Below are 19,252 nucleotides of genomic sequence, written 5' to 3'. Positions count from 1 at the left end.
GTTTGTGTGTGATATTTTTTGAAGACTGCAATAGTTGAAAAATGAAGAGGGTAAATAAACGGGGAGGTAGGGTGGGGGAAAGGCAACAAAACAGAAAAGAACCACCCTTTGCCAGAATAGCCATTTATATGTTTTTCAGGAAAAGAATTAAGGTGACTAAACTTTTTGAAATGTTCCATAACAACAGTATTGATTTTAAAATAAGAATTATCCTTGTTTGAGCTAAAGACAATTCATTCACGTATCTATATTTTTTTTAGCAACTGTATAGTCTAACTGTCATTTTTTTGCATATAGGTACCAGATGCAATAAAAAAATGTCAGCGTGCAGGCATAACTGTGCGTATGGTCACTGGTGATAACATTAACACTGCTCGTGCTATTGCATTAAAATGTGGTATTCTGAATCCTGGTGAAGACTTCCTGTGTTTGGAGGGCAAAGACTTTAACAGGAGAATACGCAATGAAAAAGGAGAGGTAAGTACACTGACTACTTAAGTTAAATCAGCAGCTCTTTTGTTAAGGCACATAACTGCAAAATATCTATCTTTTTGTAGATAGAGCAAGAGCGAATAGATAAAATCTGGCCAAAGCTTCGTGTTCTTGCAAGATCATCTCCTACTGACAAACACACTCTAGTAAAAGGTAAATAAAAACCATTTGAGCTTCTAAGGAAAGTTCTGTTTATAGAAAGAATAATATAGGAATAGTGGGAAATGCCAATGACTACCAGCTGATCTATTTACTAAGCGAGGGGGAGTGGGGTAACCAACACAATCACAGACAGTCCTAGTGTTTTTGACTCTGAGGAAGGTAATGGTTTTCTCTTTCAGCTTCAATTTTTTGTTGTCTGTTTTGAACTATTAACACTGAAATGTCATTTTATTTTAGGTATAATTGACAGCACTGTCTTTGATCAGAGGCAAGTTGTAGCAGTAACTGGTGATGGTACCAATGATGGTCCAGCTCTGAAAAAGGCGGATGTTGGATTTGCCATGGTATGACTTCTTTTCCTTCAGTATTTTGAGTACTATTTTGATAAAGCAGTTTATCTAATCACTTGGAAGAAGATTGAATAACCTGGCTTATTTCCTGAGCTAATATGCAACTAAGTTAAGGGTGACTTCTCATGTTTAATACTGATTAGTTTTTCTTGTTTCTCACTCTTCCAACTTAACCATCTTTTTATTTGATTAAAAATGTCTTTGTGGCATTTGCCATTGAATAAAGCATACGCTGCAAAACCCCAGTCATTTGTAAATAAAAACCTTTTTTAAAGCAAAGACTTGTTGCAAAATGTAGCACTAAAATTACTGATACTGAAGATTCCTGCAATCAGTTCTGTTCAGCATATGGCGGAATGACTTTAGCTGGTAAGTAGCATACTGTGTTGATGTTCAGTAAAGCTTATACATGATATGAAATGAGCTTATTCGTATGTTTTCCATAAAGTGATCCAGAAGAACAGGGAAATTAGGATGAAAGAGAGTCCTAGCTGATGTTTAAAATTACTTTGGAGGCTGTACTATGATATCTCTAGTACAACTGAAATACCAGCATTTTGTGGTAGCCTAGATTCAGACAAATCTGCATTTGTCTGAATGGCTCCTCAGTCTACCCTGCTTTCTCAATTTAAATTCTCAAACACTCTTTGATATGGGAGCCAAACCAAGTCTTAAACAGAGCTCATGAAAATTAAGCAGAATGTCTTAGCCTATATTTACCTTGTGTTAAACACTTGTTACAGAGTCCTAAGCAGTCTATGGTGGCTAAGGAAATTGCATTGTCATTTTGCTCTTCCTGGGATGACCTGAAGGAGTTAGGAGACAACACATCAGTTCTCTATCAGATAATAAATGATCTTTAAGAAGACACAAAAATGTTAATACTTGAATGTGTCTCCCAGAGGCAGGGGTTGTAGTGTTTTAGTTTGATTAGTTGTTTGTTTGTTTTTTGACTTGTTGTGGCTTATGTATTTGTTCTTGCTGATGCAATTGTCTACATGGTATTAAATATTTGATAAACTACAGCTATAAAGGTAGTCCCTGAAAAACCTTATCACTGTCAACCATAGAATGGAATCAGAAAGTCACAGAACAGCTTGGGTTGGAAGGGACCTTAAAGACCATCTAATTCCACTCCCCAGCCTCCCGACAGGGGCAAGGACACCTCACACCAGACCAGGCTGCCCAAAGCCCCATCCAGCCCAACCTTGAGCACTTCCAGGGGTGGGGCATCCACAACTTCTCTAGTCATCCTGTGCCAGTGCCTCACCACCCTCAGTGGTAAAAAATAAAAAAAAATAATAGCCTCTTCACATCTAAACCAAATCTCCCCTTTTAGTTTAAAACCATTCTCCCTTGTCCTGTCATTATCTACCTGAGTAAAAAGTCAAGCTCCAAGTGACTTTCAGCATTGAATTTGACTTAAAATTCCTTATTCTGCTTTATAAATCTGGATTAACATTTATGAAAATTGATCTGCCATTATATAGAGAGCCTTAGAATACTTGCTTGCCTATCAATTAGAGTAGATTTAGCCTATCAATTAAAAACCCTTTAAGTGCTAATACTAGACAGGCTCATACCTTAAATATTGTAGGCTTCAGCTCTCTTCTAACTACTTCAAAGCACTTTAAGACGAATACTTCAAGCTTCTTCTTGCCTCAAGATTCCTCTTCAGCCTTAAGCTGACAAAGTACAATCTGGTGCTAGTCGGTCATGCTAGTCTTTAAAGGCTCATCATTAACCTTTTGAACTGGGGGGGTGGTTGGTGGTGTGGTGGTGGGATGGGACGGATACCTGAAGACCACACTTTTACTACAACATACAGATGAACTGAATTAGATTGTTTCCCAATAGATTACTATCAAGAGAAGGAAAGGCTTCCATGCCGTTTTCAGAGTATTTTCAAAAGCATACATTACAAATTTATGCATGAAATGTTCTCTATACTGTAACAGTCTTGTTAGGATAAATGTGTTTTCTGCTATTTCTGCTGTTGTAGACCGCTGCTGTAGTTGGTGTTGTTGGGGATGCTATCTATGTTCATCTCTTTTCTTTTTATAAGAAAAACAAAATGCCACCAGAAAAAAACCCATATGCCAACACATCATCTCTAACTAATTATCTAAAGATCACTTAAAATACCTACTACATACTATTTGAAGGTATCTTTTAAATTGTACACATAGTTTTACAGGTAACTTAGCAAAATAATGATCATTCAATTTCTTGTTGAGTTACTGTCTATGGTGTTTTGAAAAGCCACCCTTGAAGTAAGTGTTACGTATAATACACAACCTAAACTTTTTAAATAGTCTCAGCAAATTCCAGTTGCTCAAAACCTAACAATGTCCTTGCACTGCAATGTTACATGTGATGATAACACGTCTTGCTGTTCAACATCAATATGTTTCTGCAAAAGGATTTTGGCAATGTGTATTGCTCCACCACGTACACATGTATTGCCCTATTGGTTGGAATCCATATAGCAAACTTGGGAGATGGACTAACCTGTAGTGCTGCACCATCTGGTGGTCTTTAACTTGAACATGGGGAACTTGCACAGTGTCTTTTTATTGTCAGCTTGAGATTTGTTTATTACTAAGGTGTGTATACTTTAAATGACTTTATAATTTTTCATTCTGCAGTAGAACTTAGAAGCAAATCTTGCTTCAGTAGAGCTTTGGGTTGCTTACATTAAAGTAATCCAAAAGACATGGTACATCAAAGTGAATGCTAAAATGCTGACCAAAGATATAATTGCTTCTACTGTATACAACAGTGCATCCTGTTATATTTCATAATGTTTCTCTTTTTCTACCAGGGAATTGCTGGAACAGATGTAGCTAAAGAAGCTTCTGATATTATCCTTACGGATGACAACTTCACAAGTATTGTTAAAGCAGTTATGTGGGGACGAAACGTGTATGACAGCATTTCCAAATTTCTTCAGTTCCAGCTTACAGTCAATGTAGTAGCAGTAATTGTTGCTTTTACAGGAGCATGCATAACACAGGTATGTACTGGTGATGGGTAGTTTCAACTAAAAATGTTGCAAATGTCACAACTGCCATGTTTTAAAGAGCATTACATTCTTTGGACTATTATACAACTGAGTTTGAATTCATTTGAGTCAATGTCTTACAATAAATACCTTTTAATAGCTGCAGTTTGTTCACTTAAACTGGAGGGTTTACATATCTATCTTTATAGGATTCTCCACTTAAAGCTGTGCAGATGCTGTGGGTAAATCTCATAATGGACACACTAGCTTCTCTTGCCCTGGCAACAGAGCCACCAACTGAAGCTCTTCTGCTGCGAAAGCCTTATGGTAGAAACAAACCTCTGATTTCCCGCACAATGATGAAGAATATCTTGGGTCACGCATTCTATCAACTCGTAGTGGTCTTTACACTCCTGTTTGCTGGTAAGGATACTTAGAACTTTATCATAACTCTGTAAGTCTATGTTGACGAAGTCTTTAAACCTAGTTTTTTTATTCTATTGAATGTTCTGTCTGTGTGTGTGTGTAAAGTCACCAACTTAAGCTGCTGATAAATGTCTTTTATACACAGGTGAGAGAATTTTTGATATCGATAGTGGAAGAAATGCACCTCTGCATGCCCCTCCTTCAGAACATTATACTATTGTATTTAATACATTTGTGATGATGCAGCTGTTTAATGAAATTAATGCCCGAAAAATTCATGGCGAAAGAAATGTTTTTGAAGGGATCTTTAACAATGCTATCTTCTGTGCTATTGTTTTGGGGACATTTGTTGTGCAGGTAAGTAACTTCTTGCTTACCTTGGAAATGCTAGCCACCTAGGCATTTCATTTCTACAATGTGAAAAATCACCAGTCAAACACACTGTAAAACACTTGGAAATCCTGCTTGACAGGGTCTTCAGGTAAGACCTATTTGAAATTGTCAAAATTGAAGTCAAAATTACTTGTATTTAGTATTTGCATTTTCTAGTCATTCAATTTGATCTTGGTGTTTTAGTCTCTTAAAATGTGAAGAAGCTGTGTCTTTCTCAATAGAAATCTATTGTCTGTACAGGTAATATTGCATTAGGTCTTATTTACAGTGATGACTAGTGACCTTTAGTTGGCGCATCTAGGCAGATTTGTTAGAGCTGGTTAGTTAAATCTCTCTTTACTAACAAGATGAATTATTATCTGAAATTGATCAGGTCAACACACTGAGAAACACAAAGTTTATTTTAAAGAAATAGTTTACACAAGATAGTTTCACCTCATTAGCATTAACCTTTAATTCATTCGTACCAGTGAATGTAGTGAAATAACCAACAAAACAATATTACATTTTAATGATTAACAAAATATCATTTTGACTTACATTATTTTAGACTTAAGATACATCACACAACTTAAACTACTTCTTAGCCTTTGAATTTCAAAAGATTGACCAAATACATAGCAGTTCAAGCAGTGCAAGTGTATGCACCTCTACTTCATGTAAAATTGATTCACGTACTTTCCCAGTTTTAGACTTCTTCAGGTGGCAGTTTCCCAGAAGTTACATTTTTTTTTTAGGCTGGCAAATGCAGCAGGCTATTATTTTCCAACAAATCCAGATATGTAGAAATTACTCCTGCCTACAACTGTGTTCCTTTCATAAACCTAATGGACAGATGCCTTCCCAAATAAGCAACTCTTGAGTTGTCTTAGTGTTTTATTCCATGTTAATAAAATAAATTACTCTTGGACCTTCCAGTTGTCAGGAGTCTTACTTAGTGGTCAGTACTGTTTCCTTTTGATGTTTGCCCTGCTACTTGAATTTTTATTCTCCAGGGCAGAGTTCCATGCATATTATTCCTATGCAGTGGGGATACCTTGCTTATTAGGGCCTGCACAGATTGTTGTAATAAGTTAGTCAGAAGGAGCTCATTTAACTCTTTTTTTGAGGTCTTGACCACTCTTCCCCCAGGGTTTTACTACATAAGTCATCATAATGCAACATCTAAACTGACATTTAACACTGAGATACATAGTAATAGTCTGAATGACTTCTGAAATGTTCACGTCTTGCAGATCTAAGATTTGTGTTAATCATTTAGATCAGTTCATTCAACTTTCAGATGGTTGTTAGTATGATAAATAAACACTGTAAATTTGTAGCATCAAATATATGCTGTAAATGTCATATGAAGAGGGAAGACTAAGCACGAAGAAGTAACCAACAGGGTTTTCTTGAGTGTACCATTTGAAGAATAACTAAATAGTTATTGGAAAAACTGAAAAGCAAGAGAAGATTGCTCATGTTTGGAAACAGTTCCAACAGCTGAGACAGAAGAAATACTTTCTTAATGGGATGGTAAATCCTATGTGCTAAAGTAACGTTTTCTATAACAATCTTTTACTATGGAATTTTCTAATAACAGATCACTGATGTATGTTCAATAATACTGCTTTTCACAGATAATTATTGTGCAGTTTGGTGGAAAGCCTTTTAGTTGCTCAGAACTCTCAATTGAACAGTGGCTGTGGTCTGTTTTCCTGGGCATGGGAACACTACTTTGGGGCCAGGTAAACTAGCTTTTTTTCAAAATGTCAGCTATTTCCTTGTGTGTGTTTGTGTTTTTCATGTAAAGTATTTTATCTTAAGTACTCATATCTTTCAATGGGCCTACATGAATTTGTGGAGATTAACAGTAAATACTGCATAAAATAGTCTAGGTCAATAGCTAGCAAGTCCATAGTTGGTTATTCCTTACTCTGACTAGGCTGAGTAGTTGTAATTCCTAACTAGATGCTATGTCCAGTTTATGCTCAGCAACTTTTAACTAGGAGTACCTGTAGTAACTACTTAAACAAGAAATTGTCTTCAGCCAGATAAGTACTAGAAGAACTTCTGTAACGATTCAGATGCAATGCTAATGTTTCTATATATTTAACTTGGTGTTGAATAGTTTTCTTGACGAATCAGGACTGTAGCAATACTTGCTAGTATTTTGGTATTTTAGGACTTTCTGGAATAGCAAAACACAGCAAAACTCAAAACAGTTTTCTCTTTAATCTTCTCCAGTTGCACAGTTATGAAGCATAACTAAGCTACTGCATCTTTTTTTTTTTTGTATTTCAATACTATTGCATGCACAATAATTGTAAGCAGCAAGCTTATTTACACGAAACTTCAGAGCTACATAGTTTGTCATTATTTAATGACATAGTTGTCTAAGTTTTTTTTATACCGCTTGAAGAGTTTTTCAGTACAGTTTCTTCCATTCCATTTTGTAAAGAACACTTCAATTTTTATATGAAAGTGGCAGGATTAATTTTACTTGTGAATACATGCAGAAATGCATATTTTAAAAGTGGCTATAAGACTATAAAGAAGGCTCTTGGAAAATGTACTTTTTAAAAAAAAAAAAAAAGTTAAAATCAAATAGTCACTCTGATGTTTACAGGTAGCCTAGAAGAGAGAATTGAGATGGCTTGAAATACCTTTGATCCAAATTATCTTGCAGGGCCTACAGTTCATGCTGCTGTAGCACTTCATTAAAGCAAAAGACTTTCGACTTTCTGAGAACAGTAGAAACTGAAGTGTAAGCTGGGAGCATTCATAGTAGCCACATCAGTATGAAGGGCAGTTTATTTTGCTTTTGGAGCAGTCTTTCTTCTGCAGCTGCTGAAATAGTCTTCTAGGTTTATAATGCTCAAGGAAAACAGGCTTGGAACTGATGTGGATTTACTAGATTGGATGTATCAAAATACATAGTCCATAGTTCAACAGAATAACTCTGAAGAAAGTGGGGATGAAAAGGAAAGCTGGAATGTACATAGCTTTTATTTATCTTAAGCTAGATGAATTAGTTTAAATTAAGTAGCAATTTAATAAAAACAGATAGCAATTTAATCATTTGGTATAAGGATTTTGAGATATCACTCAATATGACTTGCAAGTGGTGTTTTCCTGGTGTCAGAGGAATGCATGCCTCTTCTGTATTTCTGAAAAAGATGTAGCTACTCCTAAGTAAATGTAGTTCTTCTCATATGAGGCAACACGTTATGCTTATCACAGAATCACAGAATTTTCTAGGTTGGAAGAGACCTCAAGATCATCGAGTCCAACCTCTGACCTAACGCTAACAGTCCCCACTAAACCATATCCCTAAGCTCTACATCTAAACGTCTTTTGAAGACTTCCAGGGATGGTGACTCCACCACTTCCCTGGGCAGCCTGTTCCAGTGCCTCACAACCCTTTCAGTGAAGAAGTTCTTCCTAACATCTAACCTGCTCTAGATACTAGTACAGTCTACAGAATTAAGGGCTTTTCTTAGGTTTGATACTGTTCCTTCATGGCATGGTCAAGTAATTATAAAGTGGAATCTTTGTCCCTACTAAGGATGAAGTCTTCGAGGTTTGTAGTCCAAGTTTAATTTCACATCTCAGTTGAGGTGCTATGGAAACACACAGCTTTGCAACTATTCAGATGGAGTGATGGCTCTACGTTGATGCACTTAACCCGTGTATATCTTTATCTTTTTTCCAACTTTGATAATTGTATGCAGGATTTTATGTTAAGGCTTGCATCTGTTAGTATGTTTATTCTTTTTTTCCCCTTAAAATAATAATCCTGTTTCATGATTTTCATTCACTGTTAGTTGATTTCAACAATTCCAACCAGCCGCCTGAAATTCCTTAAGGAAGCTGGTCATGGAACACAAAAGGAAGAGATTCCTGAGGAAGAGCTAGCAGAAGATGTGGAGGAGATTGATCATGCTGAGAGAGAATTACGTCGTGGTCAGATCTTGTGGTTTAGGGGCCTAAACAGGATACAAACTCAGGTATGGTCTTGGAGAAGGTAGGACACAGTGGGTGTTATGAGGGAAATCACTCCTCTCCATCCTCAGTCTTTTGAGTGGCAATTCTAAATGGTGTGGCTGAGACTCTCAGAGGGGATATGGATGAATGTATAATCCCTCAGGGTTCTCTGTTTTCTTCAGCTCTAAATGCAACTCTTACCTGTGTTTCTGCTGTATTAAAAAGAAAAGTGCCTTTTTTCTTTACTTCTTGTGTATTATAGATGGGATAGTCCTCTCTCTCTCTCTCTCTCTCTCTCTCTCTCTCTCTCTCTCTCTCTCTCTCTTCTCTGAGCAAGCTGTCACAATCTCTGATTCCTTGCAGATGGATGTAGTGAATGCTTTCCAGAGTGGAAGTACCATTCAGGGGGCTCTAAGGCGGCAACCCTCCATCGCCAGCCAGCACCATGATGTAACAAATATTTCTACCCCTACACATGTAGTGTTTTCCTCTACTACTGCTTCTACTACTGTGGGGTGTGAGTGTGTGTTCCTAAAGTGCATGAAATTAACATTTCCTGATTCACATACCTAACGTTTCTCATTTTCTCCTTAGTACTTAAAATCATCGTTCAGGCTTTTCATAGAGCTTTTCCACAAAGTGGAGTCCTCAAGACTTTTTTTTTCTTAGAGGGCTGAGAACAGGTGGAACAATTGCAACAAAAGAGTTTCACGTTAAAGCTGTGAGCCTGCACATCCTGTGCCTTCATCCATTTGTGTACAGAGGGTTATTTAAGATAAAAACAGGAAAACTGTTGTAAATTTTCGAGTATATGCCTCTTAGGGTGACTTATGCTGAATAAATGAATTAAGTGTATAATTGTAGAACTAGGTCTACTAAGTAGTTGTCTTCATTCTATATAGCACAAATAATACACTAAAAGGTAAACAAACTGATGGAAAAGCAATGGTATTTTGAAAATATGAATGTAGTTAGAACATAGAGCACTAAATGCATTTTCTTTGTAGCCTGTGAGGAACTTATGAATCTCTGCTTTCGTTGGACTTTTTTACTGAATAACACAACTTTCTCAACATCAGGATTCAGGTGGCGAAACAAGGCTTCTTAAGTGCATACAAGTCAGAAGAAACATTTATTTAGCTAATCTAAAAAGGAAAGAATATTTAAGCACTCAGTGGTAAAACTTTCATGTTTGAAGGATTTCTTTTCCTTTCTAGGTTCTTCTGGCAGCAGTTCATAAGCCATCAGTGACAGTACAGTTCTTGTCTCTAACTGCCCTCTTGATATTGTGATCTAAGTGGCATTTTAGTTTCAGCCTTTGTCTGTAGAGGCTAAAAATTTAACTGCTCATGTATGTAGGCTTAAATTATGGATTCTGAAGATGTGTAACAGTTAGATATTAGCTATCAGTATTCAACTATTGTTGAAAGTTTTCTATCTTAGTAATATATTATGCATTTAACTTCCTTCTCTAATTTCCTATAGAATGGTTAAATAATTGTTTTTTAAAATAACTTTGAGAAGGCCTCTTTTTTCCCCTTCCTGCTTTTTAAGATTTCAGATTACCAGGTGGACGAAGACCCTTAATTTAAGGAGCTGCCTTAATTGTTCTCTTCTGATTTTTTTCCGGCTTGGCCAGAATTTGTGCTAGTTTGCACAAGCTAACCTGTTCTCCGTTGGTGACACAGATATTTTCCTACCTTGCAGCATTATTGAGAAGCTCAGCTCACAGATTTGCATGCCTAAAGAACACAAAATGAAAAGTAGATTTACCAGTAAGGATGTGCAGAATTGCATCTCCTACTTAAAATGCTAATGAGTAACCTGTATCCCTAACTACACTCAAGAAAATTAATTAGACATTCAGAATTCTCTAGAGAGCAACTTCATGCCATGCTGTCATTTGAGCAGAATCTAATGGGCACTGCAGCATCTCATTACATCAAATGACCAATGCTACAGTAGTGCAGAAGTAGTTTTTGAGTCTCACTGAGAAGTACAGCCTTCTGCTACACCCTCCAGGAGAACATCTTTTGATAAGTAATGTATATTAATGGGAAGCAGATGTGTTACTTCATTTTTCTCTTTTTTTGGAGCTGTTTGCTGGAAGACAGTTCAGATGTTCCTGTGAAGCGAGGTTGCTGCTCTAAGCAGCCATCTGGCCAGGAGGATTTGGAGTGCTTACTGCATTCCTTACTATTCTGGTACTAATATGAGAAAGGCCTGATGACAGTATAAATTATACATAACAAATTGTCTTGTTTGCTCCTCACTTATGATATTTATTTATAGTTAGCTCTCTTGTCTAATTATCTTTAGTAGCTAAAAATAAAGCTTTAAAAATTCTACTTTTTACCTTTTATTACTTAAAATGCTGTTTATCTGATTTCTGCCTTCATGGCTGACTTTCTAAGGGTCCTGGGTTCACAGGAGTGTCCAGATTAGTCTTGATTCACATGCACGGAAATAACTTTATTGTGGATATGTTTATATTCATATGATAATTACAGCTGTCCTGTTAAGCTTAAAAACTGTTTTCCATTACTGCTTATGTTCTAACTTACCATCTGTAAGCAATGAAAAACTATTCCCATGAGGCAATCATATTTCATTTTGCCACAAATTGGTGGTGGGATGCAACATGCCAAATAAAGGAATTGCAAACTTTCAGTTTGGCATTGTCACTGCTGACTCTCTTGGAAAGTGCCAAGACAGCTTATTCAGCATGCTGGACTTGTTTAAAGCTCATGTAACATGCAAACTCCTTAGGAGCATGCTCAATTTTTTTTTTATTTGATGAATAGTAAAGTATTAGATGCTGCTGTAACATTTTACTTCTCAAGCACATCAACACTATTTCTTGTCATCCCTTTATTGAAAGTTGCATGTCCTCCCTGTCACCTCCCAGTGATTTCCACTGTCATTGGGTCTCAGCTGTATACCTACAGTATAAAAATGGGGACTTTATAGGTTTTTAGTAAAATTCTTAGTGGAAATGGGTGTTGGGGGGTGGGAACAATGTTATTTCTAGAGATCAAAGAAAGTGGTCAGAACCTGTCACATGTCTGGTAACAAACTTGACACATTGCTTTTGGGGAGTCCTTTTCTGCTTACTACAAGGGTGTTTGACTTCAAAGGAGTTAAGATACACCAATGTTCCTGACCTGCTCAACCTTCCAGCTTCATTCCTTCACCTGGAATTGCTTTATGTTTACTATTAAGGAACTCTGTGCATCCTGTATGGAAGCAGTAGTCCTGATAAACTTCAGTGCTTGCAACAAGTCATCTTGGATGTGCAAAAAAGAGTTGTCTTAATTTAAAAGTCCTCTTAAATTACGACTTACTGTTTTGTAACAGTAAGCTATTCTTGTTTACTAGAAAGTTTTGCTCTGTTTCTTATTGTACAACACAGGAGCTTTTGGATTGAAACTACTTCCCTGAAGACTTACTTGGATTGCTTAGAGATGTTGAGCATTGAATAGACTACTAACAGAAGGGGATGCTGAACTGTATTTTGATTAAAGTGTTAGACAAAAGGCTCATTGACTTCTGATTAACTATATTTATATCAATTCAAGAATAAATACAGAAATTCTGTAGTTGGTCAGGGAAACATGGAACATAGGAGAAAGAGGTGTATGGCAGGTGATTTCATCCTTCAAATCAAAATTTGAAAAGCGTAAGTTGAAGTCAACTTGGACATGCACAATTTGCAAAATGAAATTGTACTTCACTGTATCCAATTTCATATCCAATTCTATTCTGAAATGTTTATTCATGAATTCTGTAAACTCAGTATTCTAATTTGAAAAATGTTAGTTAAGCTGTGAAAAGACTTCAGCCTGGGAATTTTGTCAATGAATTCAATGGAAATTGAAAACTCAAGTAAGCTAAGGCTGATCACCTGCTTTTCTCATACTTTGTGCTACTTCAGTAGTGTCTTCAAAGTTAGAACCTGTCATGACTACATTTTAAGTGTATAATACAGTATTCAGGTTCCTAGTTCTGGTATTAAGCTTCCAAATCATTACTAAGTAAGAAACTTTCTCTAGTGTGATAGAAGGGTATATACTCGAATATTTACAGCTGTTACAGTGGTATCCTTTTTTGCATGACTTCATAAACGTCTGGTCATTGTGACATTGGCTTACACATGCTTGGCTTTTTCATAGTCAGTTGACATCCTAATTCCTAGCATGAGAATTAGTAACCCTTTTACCCTCTAACTTATTTTCAGCCCCATTCTCCCTTTCTGCCCGCCATCTCTCCCCCCCGCCCCCCCAGTATTCAATAAAACTCACTGAAATTTATTTAATTTGTGAATAAATAAATAATTGTTGGCCTCACTTGAAAAATGCTTAGCCCATGTTAAGTAATTGAACAATTCTAGTGCCATGTCTGAATTTTTAGGCCCTTCAGCTTCTTGCAGTACTTTCACAATTTTTATTCCTCTTGTGTAGACTGGCAGTGCTCTACTGAAATGCTCTTCATTTTACAGTTTATTGCAAGTTCCACTGCATCACATATAAATTCGATTCACTCATGTCTAGCTGTTTGTGGATTCAAACTCATAAGAACCATACCATTACCAGTAGATCGCAGCGTTTTAACAACCTTTTTCTTTGTTTACAGATCCGAGTGGTGAATGCATTTCGTAGTTCCTTGTACGAGGGACTAGAGAAACCTGAGACACGAAGCTCAATTCACAATTTTATGACGCATCCTGAGTTTAGAATAGAAGACTCCGAGCCTCATATTCCCCTTATTGATGATACTGATGCTGAAGATGATGCTCCAACAAAACGCAACTCTACTCCCCCACCCTCTCCCAATAAAAATAACAATGCGGTTGACAGTGGAATTCACCTTACAACAGACATGAACAAGTCTGCTACCTCTTCATCCCCAGGGAGCCCGCTACATAGTTTGGAAACATCACTCTGATTGTAAGCTGAATGTTAATACACTAGCTGCATTGTAAAGAAATTGAAACTGGGTCTCTTCACACATTATGATGGACAAGATGATATTCTTGTCTTGGACTTCAACAGAAGACACACTTGTACGAATGTAGATTTATTTTTTTAAAAAAAAAAGCTTTCTGCCAGACTGGAGGGTGCTTTTCTGGGGGTGGGAGTAATAATGAACTCTGACAGATGAAGAGTAACTCAGCATAAGTGACCTGTGGATCATCTGTTGTACTTAAGAATGGTCCTGAACAGTGTGTTAGCAGAGCTTTAGTTTATCTTGATCCTTTTTTGAGGGGAAGGCTGGGAAGGGCAAGGAGGCCCTGGATTGTTGAATTGATACTTTAATTTCTGCTGTTGGCTGTTAATAATTTGGATTATTTATGTTTATAAATGATACAGATCTGTTTACAAGGTTTGTAGATACTTTTTTGTTCCTGTTCATAGATGGGAAGCTTCCTTATAAATGATGCAGAGAAGAGAAAAAAGAAAAAAAAAAAAAAAGAAAAAAAAAAAACTAGTCCTTCAAATACTGCTGTATTTTCAGGAAAAGGGTGTTTCTATTGAAACTGTACTAAATTTTGCCTGCAATTTACCTTGTTAAATATTGTAGATAAATTGCTAATACTAATAGCCAAATAGATAACACTAATGCTTTGTAAAAACATGAGCAGTGGTGTTCTAATGAAGTTATGGCCTCTGTCCTAATTAGTTTCTTAAATACATTTACTACTTAATGGTTTTGAAACAACTGTTTAATTTTTAAAAATTTTGAGAAACTTACTGAATAACTTTTGTTCAGAACTTAGTAGGATTGTTTAATGCAGGACATCAATATGTGATGGAACTTGCTTGAAATATTTCTGTTATCTCGGGCAAAATGGATTAAATCGAAATACATCAGAATCTTAGTCCTTTGTTTTTGTCTAAACATGTTAGTTTAGTGCTGTCTTGGTGAACTGTGAGTGGAACTGTGATTTTTTTCTAATCTATAGAATCCTTCATGCGGCATGAGGGCTGTTGGCATTTTGAAAGGTTGTTAGTGGGTAGCATACATGTTCTCCTTTTTGTTTTTGAAACTTGTTTGTAAACATGAATAAATCTGCCCTTTTGTTAAAATAAAATTGCAGCAATGGTTTATTACAGATTTTTTTTTCTCCTCAGCTCCTTCACAGGAAACATTGAAAAGTACTCTTTTGTATTACTGGTTAACTTTAAATTACAATTTCAAGATGGTAACAGCCCCACTAAAGCAGTACTTTGGGTAAATGGAATTATGGTGGCTGCCTCATAATGAATGTAAGCTTAAGGTACTCAAAAGTCTTCAATGAGCCCCAAAAGTACTTGGAAATGAACAGGTCTGGCTGGAATTCTAAGATGCACTCTGAGTACTGCATAAGGACTATATTCCTGACCACCTAAATGAAGAACTGACTGATAGCACCAGTGAAAGTATATTTCTCACGTTCATGTACCAAAACGGACCTATTAGTGATAGACTGAAAAAGCCATGGTCTGCCTCATCTGGATTCTTGAAACAGTTAAGGATGGTGGAGCAGTACTTGAGCTGGTACTTCCCATGTCTTCTAGGTCCACTACTGTTCAGAAGAGCATGAATTTCATACTATTTTTCTTTTGACAGCTCTGTCTTCTTAAACATAACACTTCTATAGGTGTTTTTTTTTTCCAGAATAATTCAGAAATTTGGAAAATTTTTAAATGGGTCCCTTGAAAGGAATTAAGTTTGTAATGAGGGAAGAGATAACACTAGAGCAAACTGCAGAAATGAGCAGGTTAGGAAGATGAGCTCCAGCATCTTTCCCCTTGTGGTGGGATACCTTCATGCTTGGGTTTGTTCCTCAACGGCTAATGTTGGACATAGAGCACTGTATCCCACTGTCAACCACTCTGAATTCAGTCTTTTCTATTGTACCTAGGTAAATACACTGAATTCTAGGCAGAAGGGGTAGGGGGGGGATTGCACTTGACACTTTGTATAATAACTTTTCCCACCTTTCTAGAGCACTTCCCTCACTTCAGATTTCTTCAGCATGCTTGGTGGAGTAATTCTTTTTTATGTAAGCTGTTTTTTTTTTTTCTTCCCCTATTACAAAAGTCAGACAAGCATTGGCTTAAAATGCGGGAAGTTTATCCATAAAGTACACTACCATGTGAGACGATTCAATGCATCATAACTTCATTTGAAAACATAATTTATTTTTTATATCTTCTAGTTGTGTTCATGACTGCATTGTATCATTTTTTTGGAATAAATTCTACACTTAAGCCTTTTGGAGGGACAGGGGAGTTGAATGTAGGCTTTGTACATCAGTGGTCCCTCTTGATTCTGTTAATATCAGTGTGCTGTTCTTATAGGAAGTGTAAGTGAAAACTAAATAAGGAAAAGTTGTTGGGGGGGGGGAGTATGCTTTCTTTGTGATCTCAAGAAATTATAACATGTTGCCTAGATTATGAAATGGTTATCACTAAGCTAATGAGGCCTTCATTGCCTTTCTGGTTGTAAGGTTTACTTACTTGTCTTTCTTGTAACTGAAATAAATAAATGTGCTGTTCATCTCAGTCTGTATGGGGACTGAAATTCTTGAATGTCAGTACAATGCTAATTTAAACCTGAAATGTGTGCTAATTCTATAAAAACTGCTCTTACAGCAATGACTTTAAGCTTGTTCGTTTTCAAGAAGTTACAGTATACGTGGTATTATGATCAAGCAATACCAGCATTAACCTAAATACCAGCATTAATCTAAGTACAGTTCTAGGTTTACTTCTGTTTGAATTCTGTGCCTTGGGTAGGATATCTAATACACTTCTGTATAAGACAAAAAGTAGGACACCTAATCTTGGTTTTGGGGGAAGGGGAATGAAAAGTTAACTGTTATAAAGAGGATTCATTTTTTCTGTATTGGTCTTAACAGGAAGAGGAAAGCGCTGCATCATGGAATATTCTGAAGAGAATAATGGATACAAATGCCATAATGCCAAACCAATGATTGGGGTCTGTAGCAAATGTGAGCATCCAAAAATGAACTGACACTCCCAGGCATTTTTTTTTTTTTTGAACAATAGGATGCTTTCCAGTATGTTTCAAGGTGAACAAGCACATGTAATATAAAGGGTTAACTAATGTATGTCTGACTGTATTGGGAAGTTGTTGCAGAGGCCTTATATGTTCAGCTTTTGCAGGGTCCAGATCACATTAAGCCCTGTAGAAATTAAAGTAGAATGTTTTAACGTCAGTTCTGCTTTTATGATGCAAAATGCTTGGTTCTAAAGAGCTGCTTTTTCCACCCCTTCCCCAAGCAGTGCATATCTTCTGATCCTACAGATTCCAAGCCCTCACTGAAATACCTTAACTTTGTTGGATGAGCCTGACCAGCATGGAGAGTCCAGCTCCGACTTAAAGTTATCTTCGGATGGATCTGGTCTGCTTATTCAGGGCCATGTCACGAAAATATCTGGGTCAGAGTCAAGAGCCTGAGCGCTGCTCCTGCTTACCTTCTCCCCTGGACTGTATACAGAACTAACCAACTTCTTCAGGAGACTGCAGCATCTATCCAGGAGTTGGCTTATACGGTGTCTAATCCAAAAGCCTCCTACAGGTACTACTTGCCCTTTTTGATCAAAGTAAGACCTAAGATGAGGATTTGCTTATGGGATGGGTTTAAATACCTGAAAGAATGCAGCATGAAATAGGTAACTCACTAAGAGTGACAACACTATTCTAGTTGCAATGCGTAAGAATACAGTAAGAGATACTTATGCTGCAAATTTGGCAAAGCAGGGACTATTCCTCAGTAGGGTAAGCAAATTAGATATGCCTCCTATGCTTTTAGTACCTTTGTAGCATTAATATATATTATCATATAATAACAAGAAGAGTGACATGGTTTGTCCAAAATACTAAGAACTGCAAGGAAGCAAGCAGACTTCTGTTGCCTTCTGTGGAGGAAACAGTGTACTATGTTCTGTGTCTCTACAATTTTATGGCCACTTCATAGCTTGTTAATCTTATGGATATATTTGTAGAAAATGTGCATAAGGATGCCCAGTATTGTAGAAGATAAATGATAATTTGTTTTCAGCCATTCAAGATTTACTGAATTCCTCTAATCCCCTACTCCACTGTTAAACTCATCCAACAAGACTCCTTTTATATTAAAAAAATATATATTTTTTAAAACGTCAAACTGAAAAAGGTTCTTTGGCATGCCCCTGCTGGAAGATGGTAGGAATTCAAGGTTGGTAGGATACTAGCAAAGGGATTTCTGGAAAATGAACTTTTGATTTTAGTGTGTGCTTAAGAATACTGAAACATCACCTGACGCCCCAAATTCTGGTGTTCTGACAAGGGACAGTCCAACCAGAAAACAGCAGTTGTTCACTGAAATGCAAGTATGTATTCTGTAACCCTTTGATTCATCACAAAGCTAGCAATATCTTAACAGTATTCTGATATCTTCATCTGCTTCCCTAAGATGCCTCTCTTCCAGGGTATGAAGCTGAAGTATGCTGAAAGGCTGCAAGTACAATCATAATCATACAGAAAAGCCTTCTATGGCTTCCTCCTCCTCATCAAAGGCACGATCTTAACTTTGCTTTGATAGTTGATAAGGCACAAAGTGAGTACTAGTGTTTCCTATTTAAATCTTTGAGTGACCATGAGTGATACTTGGCATTAGCATGGTTTTGGAATACACACTGAGAGGATGTTTTTTCCATCCTTGTCTAAAAAGGAGGACATGGGAATGAGCAGGTATTTTTTTCACTATATGAAAGTGAACAGAATGATCTAACTTCCTGGGTAAAAACCCTTTGCAGAATCTGTGAGATCATTATAGATGTACTGTATCTGAATATGCACGTTGTTCAAAAGCACTGAAGTTATTTGCTTAAAGGAGCTTGTGTCACTTTAAAAGGATGTAATGACTTCAAAAGAATCAAATTCCACTGAGTTTACTGCCTTTCTGTATGCAAGCAGAATTAAGTAAGTATTAAATAGTTAGCCTACCCAAGTATTCAAAATAATTGCATCCTTTTTTACTTGGATATAGCACATTATAAACAAACTGAAAACTGTGATAAGTCCTAAGCTTAGGAAAAGAGACATGCCTTTAACCTAGTCAGCAAACTTGAGTTCAAAATTAAAGTGAAGTTTCCTTCAGGCAGCATTCATTCCCTCTAGTTCAGTTATTCTAGTCTACTGTATTTCTAGACTTACTGGAAATGTAGACAAATTTTGTTGCAGAACAACTAAAAATAGAAAATGGGAGTGTTTTTTTATTTTTATTTTTTGGTTGTTAATAGTATTAAGGATTTCTTCAGAAACAGAGCATATAGCTCAAATGCTTCTAAATTCTGTGTGAATAGCCTCCTAAAACTTCTGATTACAGTAAAAAAAAAAAAAAAAAACAAAAAAAAATACAAATAAACACCAGAAGATGCATCAGTTATTTTTAACAATTTCAGTT

General features: G+C 36.5%; 1 protein-coding gene across 5 annotated transcripts in view; it reads left to right on the top strand.

Annotated features, from left to right (window-relative positions):
• ATP2B1 (ATPase plasma membrane Ca2+ transporting 1) overlaps window positions 1-16,343 on the top strand; it is a 64,547-nt gene extending 48,204 nt beyond the window's left edge. For 3 of the 5 annotated variants that reach the window (XM_084527905.1, XM_084527903.1, XM_084527904.1), the window contains exons 13-22: window positions 298-477; window positions 558-645; window positions 892-998; window positions 3,829-4,020; window positions 4,218-4,431; window positions 4,580-4,791; window positions 6,450-6,557; window positions 8,637-8,819; window positions 9,160-9,246; window positions 13,429-16,343. In XM_084527905.1, coding sequence (XP_084384031.1) covers window positions 298-477; window positions 558-645; window positions 892-998; window positions 3,829-4,020; window positions 4,218-4,431; window positions 4,580-4,791; window positions 6,450-6,557; window positions 8,637-8,819; window positions 9,160-9,246; window positions 13,429-13,740 — 1,683 coding nt within the window. In that variant the 3' untranslated portion in view covers window positions 13,741-16,343. Of the gene's footprint in view, window positions 1-297; window positions 478-557; window positions 646-891; window positions 999-3,828; window positions 4,021-4,217; window positions 4,432-4,579; window positions 4,792-6,449; window positions 6,558-8,636; window positions 8,820-9,159; window positions 9,312-13,428 lie in introns of all 5 variants that reach the window. The other 2 variants (XM_084527907.1, XM_084527906.1) reach the window with 2 other exon arrangements.
• The last annotated feature ends 2,909 nt before the right edge of the window (window positions 16,344-19,252 follow it).

The sequence above is a fragment of the Aythya ferina genome (genome assembly GCF_964211825.1).
Source record: "Aythya ferina genome assembly, chromosome: 1".
Lineage (NCBI taxonomy): Eukaryota > Metazoa > Chordata > Aves > Anseriformes > Anatidae > Aythya > Aythya ferina.
This window is presented reverse-complemented; position numbering and strand designations above follow the sequence as displayed.